Here is a 15670-nt window from a genome sequence, read left to right as displayed (position 1 = left end):
GAGAAAGACAGTCGAGCTTGGACCAAGAAACGCGGCGGACGATCGCGCCGCTCTGGCAGAGGCACTATCCACGTGACAACTGCCAAAATTTTGACAGTCGGGATTTCTCGTTCGTTTCCACCTTCATCTCCACGAACGGCGATTCCCCATTCGTCGAGAAGTCAATTATTATTTTTTTCTCGAATTAATCTCAACCGGATGTTGCATTGATATCGCGCGTAAAGCGACACGCCTGATGGAAGTGATATTAATGGACACGTCGAACGGTGAAGCGAATTGAAACAAATAAAAAAGAGAAAAAAAAGAGGGATACCTCTGTATACCCTTACGCCGTGTATGTTTATATAAATACATATATTTCGCCATATATATGTGCTCATCCCCCCGAGCGAGAGGGATATTGACGGCGAGGGGCGAGGAGAGCGGGGCTCGAATTTTTATTTCGGGATCGATTTTCAGAGTGAGTACTTCCAGCAATCTAATGCACGGCCGATTTTTACGATTGTTTATGACGGGAATATAAATGAACAATCGCGCGATCTTGTACGAAGAGGTCTGAGATAAATGCGACACGTGATTAATGACACCTAAGAAAGATTTGTTCGTTCCCTTAAATCGTTAGTGTAAAAGGAGAACAATGTCGATCCACGGTATTTATTAAGCGTTTGTTGAAATAATCATGGAATTCGTTGGTTATCAAGGTTCCTCCCTCATTCGAGGCAAGGGAAGGCAATCGGTATCAGTGATTTGCATGGAAATGATAAAGCCTTGTTCGCGGTGGCGAATTGATTATCGCATCCCATCTCCCCCTGATATTCGCGATTGGTGGTATCAAAGAAGCCTGTTGCTTAAATTCGAAATCGATTCGGAGGGTCCTCAATAATTGGCGGGGGCGAATCACTATAGCTTCGTTAATTCATTATCTAAATCTCTCGTCGGTATTCCTCGGGCAGTCGATTGCACGCGCTCCATTAACATATCCTGAATAAACGATGCCCGCGATATGGCTCGCTCATTTGTCAGCAATAAACATTTTCAATGTTAAGCTTATAGCGCAGTGGAACGTTTCCCCCCTAGAACACGCAAGCGTCTTGAGCACGTGGGAATTCCGCCGTGATCGTTTTGTCACTAGACATTTTCTTTTTCCTTCCCCGCGACAAGGGGAATGCCGTGTAACCGAGGTGTAATTTGCGAGGTGAAATCCGAGACTTCTCTAGTATAATTTCCCCCATACATCGGATTCCTCCCCAGGTTTCCCCAGGATTTCCCGCCGGGGCGGGAACGCCGAAGAAGCTTCCCTCGCGAAGTTACAACTATTACGAGCGTGTATCCATTTACTCCGAAGCTTGTTTTAATGCCTGACATTCATTTCGCTCCCTGACTGACGGGCTGCTACAATGCCAAATTGTGATTTACCGGGGTAGATGTGTTAAGCGTTTCAAATTTGATCCCCCCGGGGCATTTTTGGTTCTCGTTTCACCGGATCGGACCCATTATTTGCCTTTTCGCCCCCGGCGGTGAAGGGGCAAACAATATTTATCTCCCGTCCACCTCGCGAAGGTATTTCGATATATTTTCCTAACTTCGGATTCACGGCCATCACGGCCGCTAATTTATTCCTCTTAAACGTTTTATCAACCGGCGAGATATCCCGGGAATGTCCAACAGTCGCGAGATCCACGTCCGCGGATTTGCGTCGGCGGAGCCGGCGGGAAATTCAAAAAATGGCCCATCTGCAAGCTATCCCCTTAATGCACTTGTCACTCCGTGCCTTTCGTTCTGTCACTCCGTCAGTTCGGCCCGTTCCTTTTTTTCCTCCCTGTCATCTTCCCGGACAAAATGAGCGACATCTCTCAGACGTATCCAAACATCCGGGGGAAAAAAATTAACCCGACCGCCGATATCTTTGCGGGGGAATTTCTTCAATGTGGGGACATTATTTCCCGAGATATGGATTAAAACGAGGGAAAGGATTTCAGAAATTCGGGCTGATTTATTTCACGCTCTCTCGGAATGCTCTTCCTCTCGTCCGCGGCCTCGACTTTCCCCATGGCTCCGAAATAGCCCTTGAGCGGATCGGCTCTTAGAGAATTCGATCTCTGGGTTTAATCCCATCAAAAATAGTACGGGGAGACGTAAATCGTCGAGGATTTCCTAGGTCCGTCCCGAAAACGACGGGCGCCGTTTAGGGTTACTCGAAGAACGAGAATCCCCTTCCGGTAATGAGAACAGCTGCGGCATTTCCGTGCTCCTTCCGAAAATAGGAGTCCTAGTGGTTTTGGGGGGAACAACTAGTCACTACTCTTTCCCCGGATCTACACAGCACATCCGCGACTTCAATGGTTCCCACGGAAATGCCAGAAAGTGCTAAAAACTCTCCCACGACCAAGTAGTAATTTTATAAACGAAAAATAGGAAAAATGCGAAAAGTACGAAAAATAGGAAAAAATAGGAAAAATGCGAAAAGTACGAAAAATAGGAAAAATACGAAAAATTCTTAAAAACGTCCCGACATACAGTAATTTCATAAATAAATCCGAGGTGAACCACGGGCGAATAAAAAATTGCCAAAAGAAAGGGGCGATGATTAAAACGTTTTAAAATCATTTTCCAGGTGCAGATGCCTGGACTATGACGTCAAATGCAATCAGAGGGATTCGCAGGAAGAAGAGCTCCTTGTGCGAGGTGAAGGTGGCGGTGATCGGCGCCCCAGGAGTCGGCAAAAGCGGTGAGTCCTTTAACATGACGCATTTGTCGGGTAAATTCAGGAATAGAGGCGAAGGCACGAGAGATGAATAAACAAATCGATCTCTCGAGGGCGCGTTATCGAGCCCCGATCGGTCCACAGCGCCGGATAATAAATCCCTGGGGACGGCTTTGAGAGAGGGAGAGAGAGGTCGAAGGTGGAAAATGTTTCTCTCTCGAAGTAGCAGAAGGGCGATAGGAATTGTCAAGACCATTCGCCAGTAAATGTCTGCCAAGAGATCTCGAGTCGGCTTGGTAGTTCTTGGGTGACTAATTTTCCGAACGCGCTGTCAAATCTCGGGGCAAGGTCGACCCGAGAATCAGTACCAGGGTCCCGGATTTATTTGACCACAACCACGTGGAAAATCGAGACCGGTATAATTATCCGGTATTTACGAAAAAAGAAAAAAAAAAAGGTAAATGCAAAAAAGAAAGAAGGGAACCATAAAAATTGAAAACCGCCGCTCTTTCCTCCCAATTGTTTAGCTTCAAGATGTGCGGTGCAGTGGGTGCAGATGCACACGTGGGTGCGGGGGAAACGACTTTTCCAAAAATTCTTCTCCAATTCGAAAATAGACGTATGAGTAACATCCTTCGTGCCGTTCTTAATCGAGGCCGTGGGCGTTAGTTACGATAGCGATCCTTCGACGTGTACCGAAATGCCGGAAAGTTTGCTCGAGATGTAAAATGCAGTTAGACAGACATTTGCCAGTCTGGCGTAAACTTTGGGGGCCTTGGCAAGTTCCCGGTGGGAATTAATAGCGACACATTCCGGGGACAGGGGATGGTCAACTATGGGAATAGTTGCATTCACGCAGGATGCATTAACACGCGCCCGTTGAGGGCAATAAAATGGAAAAGTTGTTCACTTTAGAAACACGGACAGAATGTTGGAATTTCCGTGACAAGCCTTTCAGTTTCCCGACTCGGGGAAAGGAATTGACGGAAATTTGGCGATGCTAGGCCGGTACTATTTTAAGTAATGCCGCGTGTTAAGGCATAGGTGGGCAAATAATTCCCGGGGTACCAGCAGCTGCAACTGGCGGATGCAAATCTCGGTGCACGCTATTTATATGTGCGCTTCACCTCGGGGCAACTCGGGATAATTCAGCCTCTTAAATGGCTTCTTAATTCGGAGTGTCGAGGAACTCAGGGGGGATGGAAAACCTTTCGGCTAATAATTCACTGGATGATATCGAAAGGGAGCGCGAATACCGGGAGTAGATAAAACGCGATCCCGTCTAAAGTGGCGTCGATCCACTTTCGACGCCTTCCTGCCAATCACGGGCACTTCGCATACCATAACCATGGCACCATTGGTGTATTTTCAGACCAGGCTCGGGATGATAAGGTTTTCTATTCCTAGCACTCCGCTTCCCCCAAAAACCTCGGTTGACCTCCCTCGAAAAGACGTCTAACGTAAATTTCCTCACACTCGAAATTTCCCTAGGAAAGAAGAAGTCAAATGACGAACCAGCTCGGGGATTAATTCCTGGCCGTTCCTCGCTTTGATGGGGAAAGATGGCTTTCTGAGTCCGCGAAACGGAATTCCAAGGAAAGATCCAAAACCCACGGTCGAAGTAGCGGGGAAACGTCAAACGAGGCCGGGCTCGCATAAAGGACTCGGATACGTGTACCCGGGAACACGCGAATAAAACGGGGATGCATTGATCAAATATTTAGTCTGCTGGTCGTCCGTTGCAACAGCAGAGGGTCGGAAAGTGCAACGAATTCCCGAAGACGTCCGGACCCGTCTGGGAGACGCCCCAAGGGAATCCCTATACACCAGAAGTCCGTATCGATATTCATCGATTTTTCCGGGGGACTGGAACAATCAGAAATATCGGAATAATCAGGATATCCAGGAAGTCAAAGAAATTCGGAATCTTCAGGAAATTCAGAAAATTCATATATAAAAATACCCTCCCAAGGCCTCTGGGGCCATTTCGGCGGATTACGCCAGGAACGCTTGTATCCGGCTGCTAAGTGCTACTTCGTCGTTTAAGAAAATGTTTACCTTGGGAGATGTTGCGAAATTATACCGGTGACAAAATTTAGGAACTCTCTTCCGCCTCGGATTCGCGGAGAAAAATGAGTAACAATCAGTGTGCTCCGAAGGAAGAACGCGATGCTCGTGAAATGTCATTTTTTGAAAGAAAATCTCTATTTACCTTGGACAAGAACCAACAGAGACATTTCTTTTGTCGAAAAATGAAATTTCACGAGCATTGCGTTCTTTTTTAGCGCCTCCATAACCACGTGTCAAAGTTTCAGATAATTCGGTGCATTCGGTTTGGAGAAAAGTGTCATAAATATTTTCATGTTTTTATATATATATATATGTATATATATATATATATAGAATGACCCTTTCATATCACCTTAACTCTCCGTAAAGTTCCACTTTTCTCCTGAAAATTTGAGCTTTGCCATATGTGGAAATGTTTTCCCTCGTCCGGTTGGGTTCTCATAAGACTTTCCGGGGTTTTCTCGTTGGAGGACTTGGCGACGCCAGTTATTTCCCGATACCGAGGACAATTCGGATGCCTGGGCGTCGTCGGCGTCGACGACACGTCGTCAGGACGCGTTAACGGAGCTCTCGTACAAGGTTTTGCGGCGCCAGCGGCAGGTTCGCGGTAAAAATAGTGCGGTACACCTCGAAGCGGGTCACCAGGCTGCGGTTCTCGTTTCGACTTGGTGCCACCCGAGTCTCGTTTCTCTCGAGGGAATCGCGATCGGAATGACACGAGACCGCATAGCACGGTTGCGCTCGGGCGCGGAAGCTAATTTCCATTTTTCCAAAGAAAATCATGTCGAGCGATGCGCGCGTACTAAACAGTGCCATCACACCTGAGAGCTAAGTCGCGTCTAAAGCCCCTCCAATACCAAGAGACACATACAAGAAGATAAACAAAATACACATAAAATTGATTTCCTCTCCTCTTATCAGTCTAAAGCTCCGCGACATCATCCGATACTTATATTCCTGGTACTATAATAAAGCAGTAATATTTACAAACTAATAATTAAGCCGGGCAAAAATTCGGACCGAGGAGTCGGAGCTGCTTCTTGGCCGGAGAACTCGTTTCAGGGCGTCGCGTGCCTGTTACACGGAAGCGGAGAAAACGCAGCGGGTGGCTCGCTTTCGCGTTTGCGGTCCCCTGCGGTCTGCGCGTGGCGTCGTTGCGGCCGCGATCGGCCGATTTCGTCGTTTGATCGGTCTTTTACGGCGCCAGTTCTCGAGAAAGAGAGAGTCCGACCAAGACCCAGATTCGTCCAACTCAAAATGGCGTCGGCCCATCAAAACAAACCGCGGGAATGTTTTTTCCCTTCTGGCGTTCCATCGTGCATCGATTTCGAGAAAGAAAGAAAGAAAGGAGAAAAAAGAAATGAACTTCCCCCACGGCGATTGTTAAACAAACACTCGTCGGCGAGGAGTTTACGACCAACGTGGAGGCCGAGGGCGATGTACCGATGTATCGTTCCGCCATTAATAGTTGTAATTCACACAGCCTCGATAAGGCAAATCACGTATTGCGGATAATTAACGACGGTTAATTACAAAGAAGATCGTGTTATCCTAAGCCACGACGCTAACGTCAGGTTTATCTCAGGAAAGAAATTCATATCGGTTGGGTAGTCTTCCGGTTCTTCGGGACCACTTCCGGAGGAGGCTTTCGAGGGCTTCAATATGGCGGACAGAGAAGCGGCTCTTTCGGAAGTCTTCCGTGGCGCGGTTGTTTGAACACCGGGGTAAAATGTGTTAAACAAACGTTTTCCTACCGGGATGTAAAATAAACCGCCGAAAGTCGCGATTGGTATCGACAAGCTTCCGTAAATTTAGACGGCCTCTCGGCTCGCTAAAAGCGATCCCAAGACTTGTCAATCCTCTGGGACGCTTTCAGCCTTGATTTGCGAGTTTACTCCGCCTTTTCTTTCCATTCCTTTCTTATTTTCTTTTTTCTCTCAGTAGCTCGGGTTAGCGACCGAATCCGCGAGCTTCTTACAATGAATATTGCCAAAGGTATTTCTCATATTTTTACAGCCCTGACCGTGAGGTTCCTGACGAGGCGATACATCGGAGAGTACGACCACCAATCGGGTGAGTACTTCCGCGATTCGTATGAATTTTCAAGCCCTATCCTTGAAGTGGTACTCTAGGTGCAACCTCGGGGCGGCTCGCCATTGGCTGAAAAACTGCCAGCAAGTGCGAGCCGCTTCTAAATGCCGTCCCCTCGGCATACCTCGGGCTCTCTCGTCTGGTCTAAATTTGTCACAGACGAATTTGACACTAGACAGGACCATCGTTTGCGGAGGCCCGATCCCCGAACGACAAGGTATCGCTCCGCGCGAGGACGGACCAGAGTGTCAAGGGTGAGAGGGGGCGACAAGCACCTATCTCACCCTCGCCAAAAAATCCCGCTTAAACCATTAACAATGAACAAAAGGTATACATAGAAATTACATGCGAGCAACATCACGACGTACTACGGTGAAACACCACGTTGAAGCGGGTAGGTCAAACTTCTCCCCAAGATGCAAATCCACGGTACCGAAGAGATAGGGTACCAAACTAGACCCTGAAGAGCTCATGACTCAACCTGTAGAGCACATTTGCGGGATCCTCCGCGTCGATGTAACATTTCCCGGAGGTCCTTAACTGCCTCTCAGTGGACCATTGATGTTCCCCGCCGTATGGACCCGGTGTTAACAAGTTGGTCGGGACTTCGTGTTTCAGAGAACCGGTACAAGCACGAGGTGTTGGTGGACGGGGAGCCGGTGCTCTTTGAAATCCTAGACTCTTGTCCTAAGGTGATGCTCTATAAATAAGCCCAGTGATTGGCCGAAATCGCCACCGATTTAATAGCGATCTTACCATAGAGCGAGGACGAGTTGCCCACCACGGAGACGTTGCAATGGGCCGACGGGTTGTTGCTGGTGTATTCCATCACGGACAGGGGTTCCTTCAACTTCGTCAGAAAGGCAAAACAGGCCTTGGCAGTGGCTGATCCCGAAGCGGCGATGCCTTTGGCCCTCGTCGGCAATAAGGCCGACATGGTTCATCTGAGGCAGGTCAGTGCCGAGGAAGGGGAGATCCTGGCCAAAGACTTCGAGTGCTGGTTCAGCGAAGTCACGGCTGCCGAACAGGTTCGTTTCCTGAAGAGACATCTAATTTAAGTGCGGTTTGTCGAACACAGTATTTATGGTTGCATTTAAATTCAGGTCGCTCAAGTAGCAGAGTCCTTCCACGAGCTCTGTCGAGAAGTTTTGGCCGCCAGGAGAAGGAACAAACAATCTTTGCTCGACAGGATGCTGGGAAGCAAAGCTACGAGAGCGTACTCTAGGGGAAAAAGCGATTCTGCTTTGCCAAAGGACTAGCACCGGTAGAGCCACTAGGGAAAGTCATGAAAGTCACGAAAGCTCTTCGCCTATCACGTCCTAACATCTCCCAGATTATGGGCGAGGACTTTAAAAGGAACTTGGAAACCACTTGCTGTATATAGCGAGCGCTCGGTTAATTTTGTTAAATTTAATTACCATAAGTGCCAAAGACTTGCTCTACCGAGTCTGTCGAATGCCTCACTTTTTCCTAAACGTTTATCAGATTTTCTAAATGGCGATGCGGTAGCAGATGTAAACACCCTTGTGTTGCAGACACGTGGCCATGCACTTTTACATTATATCCTCGATACTAAATCGTAATCCTAAAACTTTTCAATGACCATTTTAAACTTATAACACTCTGGATATTTAGAGAATGTTGGCGAACTGACTACACAGGAGTGATTACGTGCACGTAGACACGTCATGTTTAACATAATTAAAGGATATTTATTTTGTACTGACAATGATAAAGTGAATATAAACCTAGGACTCATTTGTTACCCTAAGTGTATAAAGTGTTAAGGTTTGATACATTTTCTTACGAACCCGAAATTTCATTCTTTTTTAAGTAGTTAGAAGAATTATCATATAATTTATCGATGCAGTTAAGGTGAGTAATATCACCCTTAAATACTAAACAGAGTAATATCATAGAAATTTGTAAATGGAATGCTTTAACCAAGAATGCGTATAATACTGTTGATTCATTTTCTATAAAAAATAGATATAGTATATTTTTCCCCTTACAGTCATCAGGTTTTCGTTTCGTTATTCTGGCAGACACAATAATTAGTAAAGTGTTGAAAGTTATTAATAATATACATCGCAATTACGTTAATTTATTTAGTATCGTCGTATGTCTCCAAAACATGTGCTAAATGTTCGTTGTCCCTTGGCCTCTTAAACTGCTTTCGTTTGTTGACTGGCTTTTTCCTCTTAGCTGGTGCTGGCTTTTTCGGACCATGATCCTGCATGGATCGTATACCCTGTTTTTCAAGGTATTCGTCTATCTTTTGGTCATCCATGGCATCGACAGCAACAGCTCGCCATAGTTTTTGGAATTCCTCATCTACCGGGAACTGTGCTGTTTTATCATTGTAAAAAACTATTTTTTTCTTATCAAGAGGTCTTGTTATGAAGAGTATTTCGTTCTGCAAACTCTGCAATGTCAGGATAAAAATCATTGGGTTTCTGTTATTATTCAAAAGCATGAAAAAGTAGTATCCAGAAATACTCTGATTATTGACAAATCGATTTAACAGCCTTACCTTCAGGTGCTTATCACAGTGGGGCAGGCTTTCTTGTATGTCTTCTAATAAAATCCCTCCAAGACCTTTCAGGTCTTGTTGTTTAAGTAACCTTAACAACGATTTCTTATCTTTTATTTTATACATAGCTTTAAAAGAAAACCTCGAATCAGGTGTCACTTCAATTTTTGGGTTTTTCCGAAGTGCCTCCGTCAGCAGCCATTGCTTTACCTAGGAAATGTTGTATTGAAATGTCACATAAATATTTTACTAGTATCATATTCCTATATATTTTATATTACATTCCAGAAAATAGAAAACGGAACCAAGGAGTGCAGGATTATTAAGGTTACATACCTTTACAGTGTACTTGGGTGAGGATTATAAGTCCGTAATGAACTCAGTTAAAAAAAGGACTGAGCAATAATTTATAGGAGTTGGTAATGGTGCGCCGATAAATATTTCTATTTATTACGCTTACCTTGGATCCGACATCTAATTGATTAGTCTCGTCCAGAATTTCATCCAACGACAAAGGATGATCATCCCCGTCCTGATGCCTAGCTTTCATGTGCTTCACGATCTTTGCCAGAACTCCAAATTTATACTGAGAGCTGCCACTCATCGTCTTGTAGTTGACAATGTCCAGCTTCGGCGCCGAGGAAGCCGAAGACACCTTCGGCTTCTTCTTTGCTGGCTCATCACGACTAGAATCTTTCTCCGGCTCCCTTTTTTTCTTCTCGACACTAAACAGAACCCCAATGATTAGCATTTAAAAACAGAACTCCAAATACCTAAATTTAAACAAATCCACAAATTTTCCTATGTTCATTAACTCATAATAACCCACAATCTATAAAACAAACACCCGTGAAAGCATAACTTAGCAAGACAACGTCTTCCACTTAATTTATCCCAAAAATGCCAAAATACTTACGCCGGAGTGGTTAAAGCTCTCTTTTTAAAGAGCTCTCGCTCTCTCAGCAACGCAGGATCCATGATTTTTAGTGTTTTCTTGCCTCAATTTCAAGTTCTAATATCTGCAATCGACATTAAATACATTCTAACATCGCTCTCTGCATTTAAATGCAACTTGGAGCAAAGGAACCTACTCTCTACCCGAAGAAACTTTCACGCAGAACTAACATAACCTCACCCTGCTACAACTTAAGCGAAAACAGGTTAATACAGAGGCAAAGAATTTGTATCAGAGATGAGTTGGGAGATTACTCACGGGCAGGGTCGCGCGATCGCGTACTGTGTTGCCCTCGGTGAAGCATGCAGGCGGCTCATGCACTTGCCTACAATGGCGACTCAACTCAGGGATCTAACTCATCTCTGCTTCCAACTTATCTCTGAGTCGAAGCGTCTAAAATGAACAACCAACCAGAAGTGCGCTTTACTTCTGGCGTCATTTCCGCCGCAATTCCGATTGGTTCTTCGTCTTCGCCGCGTTGACGCGTCATGCTTAGTGTAACACACGACGCGCTCAGTGTGACTTCGGGTCCCGTGACTGCGCAGTAGAAGCGCGCGCAATATATCGACGTTCAAACGAAGCCGTGCCCGGCAGCCATTACGCAGGCGTTCTCGAAGCGTCCAACGAACGAAGGTGAGTCGTTTGAATTCTTTTCTAAACGCGGGCATTCCTTAACGACAAAGAGTTTAAAGTTTATTTTCGAAAGAAGAGACGATATTTTATATTTTATGACCTCGGTATATCGTTAGGCAATACGAGTAGCCTTTGCAGAGTTATGAGCACGAGCTAATTGCGCGTAACGGAAATTATGCATAATACCCGGAACAAACAAGTGAACCACGCCTCGCCTGTAGAAGAATGTTAAATATTGCGAATCGAGGTTTGAAGCATGAATGGAGAATAAAGATGTCTCGAGATGGGTACGCGAGGAATGTTTCAATTTAAAAGGTTAGCATTTCGCTACTTTTTCGTCTTGGCAAAATAAAGAAAAAAAAGGTGGGTAAAAAAAAAAGAATATTTCTAAGGAATAATAAAGAACTATTTTTAGAGTTATGCTTTTGAGCTTTACTTTTGAAGGTGCTAGTTTGGATGCCTTGTATGTCGAGATAAGGAAGAAGTTCCTTGCAGAAGTTCCTTTATGGAGAAGGATGTCCAAGGAAGGATCTCGTCACCTTACTTCGCCGCTAATGTTCCAGAAGATTTAACAAATTTCCAGTTAAGCTTGAGTTCCGTTCCTTACCGCGACTTCGCGCCCGGGAGTTCGGTTTCGCAGTTGCAGCTGAAACTTTCTCCCATCAGATATTTTTTATCAGGCTTGCCGCGGTACCAATCAAACGCAGCAGCCCACCTTAAGGATCGCGTCCGGCTAGGGAAACTTTCGAACATCATTCCGCAATTTATATGCAAAGGTGCCGCAAAGTTGACGGGGCACGTCGCTTAGTGCCGGCTCCTGCGGAAATTATCCAGACCCGCGGAAACCGCTCCCTCCGTTCTATAAAGTGAGAAACTACGAAGTAACAGTCACCGCGACAAAAGTTTCAACAGCGCCGAGCGCTGTGATATTATTAATTAAACTCGTTTAATTATCTCAGGACACGACGGCAGCGGCAGCGTCGTCGGAACGAAGTCAACTCCTTATCCCGGCTGCCGACTGACGGCTATTTAGCTACCAGAAACGAGGGAAAGATCGCACGAAGACGCGTGTGCCTGCTAAGATCGGCGAAATATTTTCCGCGACCGAATCATCGATAACAGAGAATGTTTATCACTCGAAACTACGTAGAGTATAAGAAGTAGCGTCTGAGAGTATTTCTCAAATTATTGATGACGTCGGAAGCGAGAGGGAGGAAGTCGAGGAGCATTCGACAGACCTCGCATCCATGTTCCAAGGAGCCTTCAATGATTCAAAGCGACGTTTTAACCCCGCGCTCAGTGGGAGCATAAAATCTGCCTGTAAACGTCGCCTCTCTCGCCCCCGAATGGATTTTTCCCTTCGGTCCTTTTTCGGAGGCGTCGGATTTCTTTGGGGCCGCGCGGACTCTGCAAAACTCCCTGGAGCGAGGAATGTTAACTTTCGGGGCCGAGTGGTTAAAACGTTCGTTTTGGGATTTACGATTGCCGCTGTCAGCTGTAACCCGATTGGAAGGCTTCCAACTAATATAATCCTCGGCGAGGCGGACGCGCGGTCTCCCGCGAGGGAAGGATAAGGGAGGATAAGGGAGGATACGTGCCCCTGGAGGGAGGCGGGACGCGATGATTTTTTATTTAAATCGCTTCCTCGGTAAACGGCTTAGGGAAAGTCAAACTTTGCTTTCACGAGGAGGCTCTCGCGAAGGAATCCCGAAGTTATCGCCTATCGGGACCGGCCAAGATGGCGGCGCGCGGGATTTCTCGCGGCCCTGCCCCGCTGGGACATAAAGCATAATAAATGCGCCCACACGCGGAACCGCCTTCATCCGCTGCGGAAAAGGGACCTCTCTCGTCAGGGGAACTCCGTTTCGAAATTTCCCCCGCACTGCCGCTTTCCGCCAAGAGCTTTCGTTTGGTCGCAACTAATTATTCCGAGCAACAAACCGCTGCCTATCGAGGGTAAAAGCCCGCCGACATCTTGGAATCCCACAGCACCCAAAACCCCCCAACAAGGCGCATCCCCGACTCCAACCACCCTGCTATAAATCCAACAAAATAACCCCAATCCTTGCAAGATAACCCAACTTGGAACACTCGCTTCAAAAGCCGACAATTCTAAACCCGTTAAAACAATTTCGACGTTCCGACCACTTTCGACTACAAGTGTACCCTAAAACCACAAACGTTAGGGAATTTATTCTCCCGAGTACTAAAACCTCGATCTCAATAGGAGGAAAAATGTCGAAGTATCGTATTTCAAAAAACCCGGATTACGTGTATAGTGTAACCCGTATTTTCAGGGTTTACGTCTTTTAACGTTAAAAGCAAGGCATTGAAGCAAGGCGTGTATGTCTGAGCATCGGGCTTCTTTTTGAAGACCCGGCTCCGTTTCTTTTTTCTTTTTTTTTCCTTTTTTTTTCATGGAGTCGGATCATTTTTTGGTATTTTTAGGGGTTGGAGGCTGCAGAAAAGCTGTTTCGGGGTTTATTTGCTGTCGGGGGCGCGCCCTGGCGGGGGCGCCGGGAAGCGCGCGGCGGTGGCCGCCGGCACGACAGCGCCTTCGCCGCGGAAACGGCGCAACGGGGTCGGCGGGACCGGAGGCGGCAGCATCCCGAAAAGATCGCGCGCGCCTCGTGACGTCACATGCGCGTTAAGCGTACGCTTCCACCCCCGGGACGCGCGGCGGGGTGGGGGCGCTGCGAGGCCGAAGCGAGACCGAGTTCACGCCAAGTAGCGAACGCCAGTTTGTGCCAGACCACCGAGGGTCGAGGATGGTCACGTTTCGCGAGGCGCGCGGCGGGACGTCCTCGAGGCGTCGCCGGACGTTCTTCGCACCTGCGACGATGAGCTCGGGTGCTTCCGCTGCGACGGCGATGACCGCGTCGATCATGATCCTCGTCCTCGTGCCTGCAGCCTCCCCGGATAAGATACTCATAGGTGAGTGAGTGATACGCTCTAAGGATAGTGCGGGATAAAAGCAGCGAGTTAACCTCGAAAACCCGCTTCCGGTGGATTTTCGAATTTCCTTTGATTCCCGGCTTCTAGAGCGAGTCGGTGCTCCACGTTAAAGTGCTCCCTAAATATCCAGCCGGGGTATCCCGGATTTCGAGGTTAGGAGAGGGTTGGCTTTTGATGCAGGGCGATAAATGCAACGTTGCGGTATACTGTGCGGGGAGGAGGAAACCTACTCGGGTATCGAAGTGCCGGTACGCGGGATGCCGGAGCGAAGGGGGATTTCTTTTCCAAGAGAGACCAGCTGCGACGAAACCGAGTGCTTCGAAACCGCTCTACCTAGATTTAGTTTAATCACGTCCGGGGATTTTTGCCCAGTTCCAGGGGTGGTTTTTAAATCGGAATAAAGCCCCCTTTGGTTTTTCTATCGATGTAAAATCGACCTCCTACGTTTTGCCCGGCCGGGAACGAGCCGAGCTCTTTTTGCCTGGTCAGCACAGGGGATGCGCTCGTTTCCCCTCGGACAAGAGAGGCCGTGCAATTGATTCGAGCGGGTTAGGCGATAAATCCAGTCTGCCCTATTTTGCAAAAATTCCGAGTCTACTTATCGGAGGTGTACCGAGCGATATATATGTCGAACTCCCCCGTAGTTATCCGTGGTTACCCGGGGGTGAAGACAAAGAGAGAGAATGGGGCCGATCGAGGGAGAATCGTTACACGTGAGGTGCACTCGAATATCGAGTCGATGTAAAGCAGTAAAATGTACGGAATACTTAAGGAGGCCGGTTAAGAATTCCGGGAGCTGGTGGAAGCGGTTTCCCGGGGGTCGGTAAGCGGCTTGTAGGGGCGAGACTCCCTGGAATATGTGAGAGCGCTCGCATGGAGGACGTAAAAGTGATGCTCTTTCAGAGGGATAAGGCTTTGTGCTGTTCTACGGTGCGATACGGAACGGATACGGGGTGTGCGGCTCGTCGGGCTTGTCTTCTGCTTGGGGATAGGGCGTTACGTGCTAACGTGCCGCGCGTTACTCCAAGCCAGTTAAATTGTTTCCAGAGTTACAGCGGGGGTGGTTGAAGAGAATTGTAAAGCTGTCTCTGGGAGATAAATTTATACGTACCCCGAGGAGAAGCGCCGCGTAGACGTTGTACCGAACGTTAGACGTTATAAATCCCATCTTTTATCGGGCCTTGAAATCCGACCCTCCGGAAGCTCCCACGGAATCATCTCCGCAGATTGCGACCACCTCCGTGGACTAAATTCCCCCCCTCCGCCGTTACAGCCCCACCACCTTAACCAACCCGTTTTACGAGGTCGTCGGGCTTTTTATTTAGCGCCCCTCCCGCTTTTGCACATACAAATCCGGATAAAATCAGGCTAAAATTCGGAAACACCGGCCGAGCCCGTTTTAAAGCAGAGTTTATGGCCCCGTGTCGCGCGTGTAACGCTTTGCAGCTAAAGGGTGTCCTATGGCGAATATTTCAGGCTCCCACGTGTTCGGTATCATCCCGAGGATGTGGAACGATAATCCTCCGAGATCCCCGCGTAATCGGCCGGCCGAAAGTGGATTCCTAATGAACCCTGTGGATTTTCTTTCTCTCTCCCTTCTTTTACTTTACATTTTTTTTTTCGTTTTTTCCTTTACGCCGTTCTCGGTCAACCGGCGACGTTTCGCGTCGTCGCTTTTGTCCTCCCTCTGGGAAGCTGCAGTCCTGGTGCATTCCTCTATGAATTTATC

General features: G+C 47.4%; 3 protein-coding genes across 4 annotated transcripts in view; 2 read left to right on the top strand and 1 right to left on the bottom strand.

Annotated features, from left to right (window-relative positions):
• On the top strand, nt 1–8429 carry LOC105699246 (ras-related and estrogen-regulated growth inhibitor). Of its 2 annotated transcripts, XM_012424103.2 has the most exons (6): nt 1–460; nt 2615–2728; nt 6791–6847; nt 7484–7557; nt 7627–7893; nt 7969–8429. In XM_012424103.2, the coding sequence occupies exons 2-6, from the start codon at nt 2632–2634 to the stop codon at nt 8122–8124; spliced, it is 651 nt and encodes a 216-aa protein (XP_012279526.1). In that variant the 5' UTR covers nt 1–460; nt 2615–2631; the 3' UTR covers nt 8125–8429. The 2 variants fall into 2 exon arrangements, with proteins under 2 accessions (XP_012279526.1, XP_012279527.1); XM_012424104.2 differs by lacking the exons at nt 1–460; nt 2615–2728; nt 6791–6847 and adding an exon at nt 6885–7259.
• Nucleotides 8430–8556: 127 nt separating this feature from the next.
• On the bottom strand, nt 8557–10543 carry LOC105699245 (general transcription factor IIE subunit 2). The gene is made up of 4 exons (XM_012424102.1): nt 10315–10543; nt 9859–10123; nt 9399–9608; nt 8557–9290 (listed from the first exon to the last, which is right to left on the bottom strand). Exons 1-4 carry the CDS (start codon nt 10374–10376, stop codon nt 8970–8972), a joined length of 858 nt encoding a protein of 285 aa, XP_012279525.1. The 5' UTR covers nt 10377–10543; the 3' UTR covers nt 8557–8969.
• Nucleotides 10544–13837: 3294 nt separating this feature from the next.
• Nucleotides 13838–15670, top strand: part of LOC105699167 (glutamate receptor 1) — a 194716-nt gene continuing 192883 nt past the window's right edge. The window contains exon 1 of the mRNA XM_023433944.1: nt 13838–13920. Within this exon, the coding sequence (XP_023289712.1) occupies nt 13857–13920 (64 nt within the window). The 5' untranslated portion in view covers nt 13838–13856. The remainder of the gene's footprint in view (nt 13921–15670) is intronic.

The sequence above is a fragment of the Orussus abietinus genome, unplaced genomic scaffold (genome assembly GCF_000612105.2).
Source record: "Orussus abietinus isolate OABI.00-Male unplaced genomic scaffold, Oabi_2.0 scaffold3, whole genome shotgun sequence".
Lineage (NCBI taxonomy): Eukaryota > Metazoa > Arthropoda > Insecta > Hymenoptera > Orussidae > Orussus > Orussus abietinus.
This window is presented reverse-complemented; position numbering and strand designations above follow the sequence as displayed.